The sequence below is a fragment of the Toxotes jaculatrix genome, chromosome 1 (genome assembly GCF_017976425.1).
Source record: "Toxotes jaculatrix isolate fToxJac2 chromosome 1, fToxJac2.pri, whole genome shotgun sequence".
In the NCBI taxonomy this organism is placed as follows: domain Eukaryota; kingdom Metazoa; phylum Chordata; class Actinopteri; family Toxotidae; genus Toxotes; species Toxotes jaculatrix.
Window position 1 is genome coordinate 18,704,066 of NC_054394.1, and position 8,541 is coordinate 18,712,606.

The 8,541-nt window shown below is 42.6% G+C and overlaps 1 protein-coding gene across 1 annotated transcript; it reads left to right on the forward strand.

Moving 5' to 3' along the window:
* The first annotated feature begins 451 nt into the window (after positions 1-451).
* ctr9 (CTR9 homolog, Paf1/RNA polymerase II complex component) lies at positions 452-8,100 on the forward strand. The gene is made up of 22 exons (XM_041042441.1): positions 452-595; positions 1,622-1,720; positions 1,857-2,096; positions 2,189-2,306; positions 2,388-2,477; positions 2,861-3,225; positions 3,326-3,562; positions 3,678-3,896; positions 4,120-4,303; positions 4,389-4,477; positions 4,581-4,766; positions 4,980-5,067; positions 5,159-5,307; positions 5,390-5,506; positions 5,596-5,741; positions 5,842-5,913; positions 6,134-6,269; positions 6,400-6,558; positions 6,682-6,830; positions 6,922-7,024; positions 7,127-7,236; positions 7,337-8,100. The coding sequence occupies exons 1-22, from the start codon at positions 551-553 to the stop codon at positions 7,734-7,736; spliced, it is 3,501 nt and encodes a 1,166-aa protein (XP_040898375.1). The 5' UTR covers positions 452-550; the 3' UTR covers positions 7,737-8,100.
* Positions 8,101-8,541: the final 441 nt, after the last annotated feature.

Genomic DNA, 8,541 nt, shown 5'->3' on the forward strand with positions numbered 1-8,541 from the left:
TTAAATTCACTGGTTTAACATATCAAATGCCCAGTCTGCCAAGCATTTCTTCCACATTTTAAACTTTGAAATTCAGCAAATTCAGCAAAAGGAAATCCATTTCCTTTGCCAGACAGTGTGTGGTGAAGGAATTAATTCTCAACCCATTACAAAAAAAATACTACTATTGCTACAGAAACTGATTTTTTTCAGTACTGTCAACATTTCGTTTACATGTTTAGTTTTCTTTGTGAGCAAATTGATACCAAATCGCATTAGGTTTACTGAAAACTCACTAAAAGTACTCACGGTAATACTACAACTGATACTTAAGTAAAACCTACTATTTTTGCAGTGTACAGCCGTGTTTCCATCAGAGAACGTCGTGTCTTCAACTCCCGGTGGAGCGGAACCTTTCTGGCGTCCATTAATCTGGCCGGACACAATTTCTGTTGCATTGTCCGTATGTTTGTTTCCAATCGGAAGCATGAAGTAGCTGCCAACAGACAACGAGCAGGAGATTTTGTTTTTCAAATAAGTCTAACTTCAGGTGGATTTGTCTTCCGTCAATATGTCTCGGGGCTCGATTGAGATCCCTCTACGGGACACAGATGAGGTAAAGCCCATATAAACTTGACTTATTGTTTGAAGTGAATCGCGCCATGCTAAGGCTACTAGCCGATAATGCTAACTCTCGCTAGCATTTGGTAATGATCCGTACATCTCAGTGTCGTTTTTGATGTAGATACCTGAAGGATAAACATCGGCGAGGCTCGGAGCAGCAAGTACAGACATATTAACATTTGAAAACAGTATATCTGTACAGAGATATGAGTTCAGGCTCTGGTCCATATTATTGTGATGTTTTCTGTCAGTGCTGCTCGGAGGGAAGCAGTGCAAATTAGATCCTGTTTTAATCTATGAACTTGTCATATCTGTGGTGTAAGTTACAGCTGCATCGTTAAATATTTATTTTAATTTGAGAAGGCATCAAAAGTATTGAAACATTTGGATCTTAATTCATAATAGAAGTGGATAAAATTCGCTGTCACAGTAAATACAATACTGTACAAAAGTTTCAGGCACTAAACTGAGGACACTTTCAAGTAATGACATTAATAGTTATTATCAGTTAATTTCATGCAAATTGAATTTATACAGAGAGATGTTTATAATATTTAGATCACTTATATTGACATAAATGGCTTGGACAAAGTATTAGAAAAATGTTTCAGTATAACAGTGCAATTCAATATCACTACAGCCCCCAAAATAACATGTTGTATAAACACTGAACCTTTATTAAGGTAGGGCTTATTGCAGCAGGACTGCTGTATTAGGCTGCATAGTTTCAGCTTATTGTGATATTGTATGTTTTTTCTAAAATCATTGAAACACTCTTAAGGGATTAAAAACCTAGACAAGAGCATACAGTAAGTAAAAAGACTTACAAAAAAAGGCACTTTGTCATATTGGTTCAAAGGTCAGAGATGTAGAAGGGTTAGTTACCAGAGTTTAAATGGTATTATGAAAACACTTATTTGATGTTGTCTCACAGTACGCATCTGTCGTTCATAACCCTCTTAAACGATGCACAGAGTATGAGTTTTGTCAGACGTTTATGATAAACTGCATCTTGTAGGTTATCGAGCTTGACTTTGACCAACTACCAGAAGGAGATGAGGTCATCAGTATCCTGAAGCAGGAACACACGCAGCTGCACATATGGATCGCTTTAGCGGTGAGTCAGTAGAGCTACCACAGACTGTTGTGATCTTATGTAGAATGTTAGCATCATGAAGAAGCCAAACAAAATCCAGATATCAAACTTGATCCATGTAAAACAGTGTTAAACTCAGACCATTTGTTCTTTTCAGTTGGAGTACTACAAGCAGGGCAAAACAGAGGATTTTGTCAAGCTTTTAGAGGCGGCTCGTATTGATGGAAACCTCGACTACAGAGACCACGAGAAAGACCAGATGACCTGTCTGGACACACTGGCAGCTTACTATGTCCAGCAAGCTCGTAAAGAGAAAAACAAAGATGCCAAGAAAGAGCTCATCACGCAGGCCACGCTGCTTTATACTATGGCAGACAAGATCATCATGTATGACCAGGTAAGATACATGTCTGTCGAGAAAAAAACTACCATCATAGCTCCAATATATTTGCATTTTAAGTAAATATAACATCTTCTTGTGTCAATCAGAACCATTTGTTGGGAAGAGCCTGCTTCTGCCTGCTGGAAGGAGACAAGATGGATCAGGCCGATGCTCAGTTCCACTTTGTCCTCAATCAGTCCACCAATAACATCCCTGCTTTGCTTGGTAAGTTGAATATAAAAGAGACTGAGACTGATCTTGACAGCTGTGATTGACCAAAATAATCACACCATTGTCATTCAACAGGTAAGGCTTGCATTTCCTTCAATAAAAAGGATTACAGAGGAGCACTGGCATACTACAAAAAGGCTCTACGTACAAACCCGGGCTGCCCAGGTAAACAAATTACATGTATTATCTTGAACTCACACCCCTGTACCTAACAACTATGGTGATATTAATATTGTTGCTGCTGCTACTAGAGCTTGGCCAGTACAAGATTTTTGAGGCCAGGTGTTCACTTCTTCACATAGACAAAGATATTAATTTTACAATGTAATGAAATGGAGAAAAGCATCAGATCTTTATTTCTAATGTTTTGCATTGAAAAATGACATAAATGATAAATTGATACAGAGTGATGTTTGGACTGTAATTCCTTTTTGTAAAGACTGATGCTGACACCCAAATATCTGTGATCCATCTACTGCTGCAGTTTATAATGTGTTACAGATCATTCCTCATCTAATGTCTTATCTTGTTGTTGTGTCTCTGACCAGCGGAAGTAAGGCTGGGGATGGGTCACTGCTTTGTCAAGCTCAACAAACTGGAGAAGGCTCGTTTGGCTTTCGGTCGAGCCCTAGAGCTTAATTCAAAGTGTGTGGGAGCTCTTGTTGGTTTGGCGGTTTTAGAACTTAACAACAAGGAGGCGGACTCCATCAAGAACGGAGTGCAGCTCCTTTCGCGGGCCTACACCATCGACCCCAGCAACCCCATGGTGCTCAACCACCTTGCCAACCACTTCTTCTTCAAAAAGGACTACAGTAAAGTGCAGCATCTGGCCCTCCATGCTTTCCACAACACAGAAGTCGAAGCCATGCAGGCTGAGAGCTGCTACCAGCTAGCTCGCTCGTTTCATGTGCAGGTAAGATCCATACCAACCCTGTGCCTGTGTACTGGTAGTTTACTGTGTTGTCTATTTACGTCTCTGATATCTCTGCTCTTTCTTTCCTCCTTTCCTTCAGGAGGACTATGACCAGGCATTTCAGTATTACTACCAAGCCACTCAGTTTGCATCGTCCACCTTTGTGTTGCCCTTCTTTGGGTTGGGACAGATGTACGTATATCGAAGAGACAAGGAGAATGCAGCACAGTGCTTTGAAAAGGTTTTAAAGGCCTACCCCAATAACTACGAAACTATGAAGATCCTGGGTTCTCTCTATGCAACATCTGACGATCAGGAAAAAAGAGACATCGCCAAAGTATGTATCCTCTCACTTATCACATGGCTCAGAAAACTGTGCTGGACTTGTGGAATATGTAACTGTTCGTTTAGGGATATTTTTTAACTTATATGTCACTGTTTTTGTTCTCCAGGGTCACTTGAAGAAGGTAACAGAGCAGTACCCGGATGATGTGGAGGCGTGGATCGAGCTGGCTCAGATCCTGGAGCAGACCGACATCCAAGGAGCGCTGTCCGCTTACGGCACAGCCACCCGCATCCTGCAGGAGAAGGTGCAAGCTGACGTTCCCCCCGAGATCCTCAACAACCTGGGGGCTCTTCATTTCAGACTGGGCAACCTGGGAGAGGCCAAGGTAACATCCAACAGAGCTACTATACCCTGATGTCCTAAAATAGGCACATTTACTGAGGAATACATTGACTAAAATCAAGCTGAGAATGCGGGATGTTAATTGGATAGATGGTACAATAAAATGCTTCCTTCACTGTGAGAGTTTAATATCAGTCATGAAGTATAAAGAATATTGTCTATTTAGCATAAACAGTTTCATGGTTGGTGTCATGTCTTCCCTACAGAAATATTTTCTGGCATCTCTGGACCGGGCTAAAGCGGAGGGAGAGCATGACGAGCATTACTACAACGCCATTTCTGTCACCACCTCCTACAATCTGGCCCGTCTGTACGAGGCTATGTGTGAATTCCACGAAGCTGAGAAACTTTACAAAAACATCCTCAGAGAGCATCCTAACTATGTGGACTGTAAGCATGACTCATGAAAAGAAGGAGGCCGCGAAGGTTAAAGGTTTGTGCTCTGAAAGATAATTTACATTTTTTTGACTTACAGGTTATTTGCGTCTTGGAGCGATGGCTCGTGACAAAGGAAACTTCTACGAAGCCTCTGACTGGTTCAAAGAAGCCCTACAGATCAATCAGGTATTTTGTCATCTGCTGGAGTGTGAATATTGTAATATCAACAGATAAAGTCTGATGCAAAACTCTCTTCGGCATTATTTGATGTTTGGGCTGTTTGGTGTAGGATCACCCGGACGCCTGGTCCCTGATAGGAAACCTTCACTTGGCCAAGCAAGAATGGGGACCGGGCCAGAAGAAGTTCGAGCGTATCCTGAAGCAGCCGTCCACACAGAATGACACCTACTCCATGCTGGCTCTGGGTAACGTGTGGCTGCAGACTCTGCACCAGCCCACCAGAGACCGGGAAAAGGTAACGGAAGACTATTTTCAACAATTGCCTCACTCATCTTCTTGGCTACTTCTTGTTTCCCTAAAACGTAATGGATGTTGATAAATTTTCTGATGGTGATAGAGGTGCTCTCTATGTTCAGGTGAGGCAGAACGTCTCAATGATAAAGCGCTGTGTGTGAAGGGAAACCTTAGATCCCCAAATGGAGTAACACTGTTGTTGTTGTCCTAACAGGAAAAAAGACACCAGGATCGAGCCCTGGCGATATACAAACAGGTCCTGAGAAATGATGCCAAGAACCTCTATGCTGCCAATGGCATTGGTCTGTATAGCTTTATCCTGTTTTTTAAAATGTGTTTTGCTCATCCTGCTGTATATTCACGATCCATTAAACCTAAAATTGTTTTGTCCAGGTGCCGTCCTTGCCCACAAGGGCTACTTCAGAGAAGCTCGTGATGTGTTTGCGCAGGTGAGGGAAGCCACAGCAGACATCAGTGACGTCTGGCTAAACCTGGCTCACATCTATGTCGAGCAGAAGCAGTACATCAGCGCTGTGCAGATGGTAAGGGGCCTCATTTGTGAAAACCTTTTCAAAGGTTTTGTCTTTGGTGTGTGCAGTGAAGGATTTTGATCTCCTCCCACAGTATGAGAACTGCCTGAAGAAATTTTACAAATATCAGAACACCGAGGTGCTGCTGTACCTGGCGAGGGCGCTCTTCAAATGTGGGAAGCTCCAAGAGTGCAAGCAGATGCTACTGAAGGTAACATTAAGAAAAGATGAAAGGGTTTTATTTTATACCTCAGTATGAGGGGAGGATAACTTTCGTCTTTCGGACATGTTTCCAACAAGGCCCGTCACGTGGCGCCCAGCGACACGGTGCTGATGTTCAATGTGGCCCTGGTGCTTCAGAGACTGGCCACTCTTGTGCTGAAAGATGAGAAGAGCAACTTGAAGGCTGTGCTCAGTGCTGTCAAAGAGCTTGAACTGGCTCACAGGTAGACTTGATTTATCATTCCTTCTACCAGCAGTCTGATACTCCTGACTGTCCTCTGCCAAATCCTGACATCTCTCACCTGCCTCCTTCTCGTCATGCAGGTATTTCAGCTACCTCAGCAAGGCCGGAGACAAGATGAGGTTTGACCTCGCTCTTGCAGCTTCTGAGGCCAGGTCAGTCTGAATTTTTCCTCATGGTACACACTAAAGGTTTTTGTGTGCTGTCAAGGAACAATTATAAGAACTTGTACAAGTAGCTATAAAAGGAAGTATTTTTTAAAGCTAATATCAGCAGATACTAATTGTTTTACCATGTTTTCCTTGCACTGGAGTTTTGTTCATTTAGTGTGGGTTGTAATATAACTGGGGTTATGGGTGTGTTGTGGGATTGCAGGCAGTGCTCTGACCTGCTGAGTCAGGCTCAGTACCACGTGGCAAGAGCCAGAAAGCAGGATGAGGAGGAGAAGGAGCTTCGGGCCAAACAGGAGCAGGAGAGGGACTTGCTGCGCCAGCAGATGTTAAAAGAACAGGTACTTATGCTGCTACCATCCAAAAATTTGGGGGAATAGCTCACCATGAATAAGTTTCATGTTCAGCATGTTTTACAGCAACGTGCTCTTTTTATTAATGGGTTGGCTTGTCACCCCTGAACTTTGTTAGGAGGAAAAACGGAACAGAGAGGCCGAGGAACAGAAGAAGCTCCTGGAGCAGAGAGCTTTGTACGTGGAGAAGACCAAGAACCTGCTCACCTTCGCAGAGGGGTCAAAGGAAATGCCCAAAGAAAAGAAGAAGGGAAGTGGTGGCGGTGGTGGAGGACGTGTGAGTGTTAGCACTGATAGTGAACTCATCAGCAGACTCTTAACTTGCACTGAATGCACAGTTGGTAACAGACTCTTTATTTTTTTTATTATAATTATTATTTTTTTTTTTTTTACCTCTAAGCGTAAGAAAGGAGGTGACATGGATGAGTTTGTTAATGACGACTCAGACGAGGACCTGCCAGTGAAGAAGAAGAAGAAGAGAAAGGGTGGAAGCGGCAGTGAGCAGGAGGAGGTCGAGGACGGAGAAAAGAAGAAGAAGAAGAGGAGGAGGTGAGTCTTCTGCAGTAAATACCAAACATGGTTTATTTTGACTGCAGTGCGAAGAATGTAGATACTAAGCGAAAACTGTCCCGTGTTGCAGACCTGCTAAGGCAGGAGGAGATGATGACAGTGATGATGATGAGGAAGGAGCATCACGACCCAAGAAGCAACGTAAACCCAAAGAACGCAAGAGGATCGAAAAGGTCATTTTTAGTCTTTGTTGTGCTCTTATCTCATGATTAAATCATTTAAAAATACGTTTTCAGGACTAACTTCTGGCACTCTGACATTTTTCTCATTTTTAGTCCCAGCCTGAGCGTTTGCCTCCATCTCTCAAAGGAAAGATCAAGTCTAAGGCTATCATCTCCTCTTCTGAATCCTCAGATGAGGATGGACTGAAAATAGCTGAGGACAGGTAAAAGCACAGTCCTCAAAGTCAGGTTTTATACTCAATCAAGTGCTGGAAACATTAGTAAATCAACAGAATATTGATTGGTGCACTTTCTTCCACACAGACACCAAAGAGACAGTGGTTCGGGATCTGATGATGAGGGTGGCCACAGGAAGCGCATTGCATCCGACAGTGACTCGGATGGAGGAAGGAACCACTCGGGCAGCGAGGCGGGCAGTCCTCGGCGCTCTGCAGGCTCTGAGGATGACGACTCCGGTAGCGACCGTCCAGTGAAGAAGAGGAGGGTTCAGCGGCAGTCCGACTCGGATCAGTCAGACAACGAGAGCAAGAGGAGTCGGTCAGGGTCAGATGACGAGTCCCAGCGTGGGTCACCCGTCGCGGCATCAGACAGAGGATCAGACAGGGGATCTGAAGGGGGATCAGACAACGAGGGCTCCCCGCGCCGCTTTGACAATGGCTCTGAACCCGAAGGCTCCAACAATGATGACGACGACAGTGATTAAATCTTCCTCACAGACTGTAAAACTCTCCACATCTGCATTTTTATTTTCTATTAAAACCAGGGATTTCTGTCCGTGTATCTTGGAATTAGTTTAGGGTGTAGTTTTTTTTGGGCACAGCAGATGTGTTTCTCACATCTTACTTTGTCTTGTCACATATGCTGTGTTTTGGTAAAGATAGATCAAGTGCTTTGAAGTGAACTTAAAAAGTGTAAACACCTATTTTCTATCTCAGATGGTCAAACAAAACACTGACTCAAAAATAGATGCTTCAACAAAATGTTAAATAAAAAAAAAATAAAGAATTGTGTGAGATGTGCTTTATCACATCCTGCTCCTTTACCATACTAAGATTGACCCAACTGATAAATACAACTTTTCTTTTTTGAAAGAAATAATTCTTGGTTTGCATCCTTAACTTTTGTGTAAATAAAAATATAAATATATATATATATATATATATATATATATATATACACACACACACACTCAGTTTAGCAACAAACTTTAACCATAGTGAGTCACTAACTTAGGACATTCTGATCGCTTGTAACTTAACTGGAAATATGCGACCCTAACATTAATACAACTTGTTGACTTCAACTACTAATTGAAAATTGTTGCAATAACTGGGTTTCAGTCACGTGATCACGATGACGCACGTAGGCGGAGCGATTTCACATGGAGGCAGGAAGTAAGTTACATGTCAAAGTCAATAGATGAAATATATAGCAAAGAGTCCCTATTGTATAGTACGGGTTTAGATCCCGAGACGGAGATGCACACAATTTATCAAACAGTATGTTGA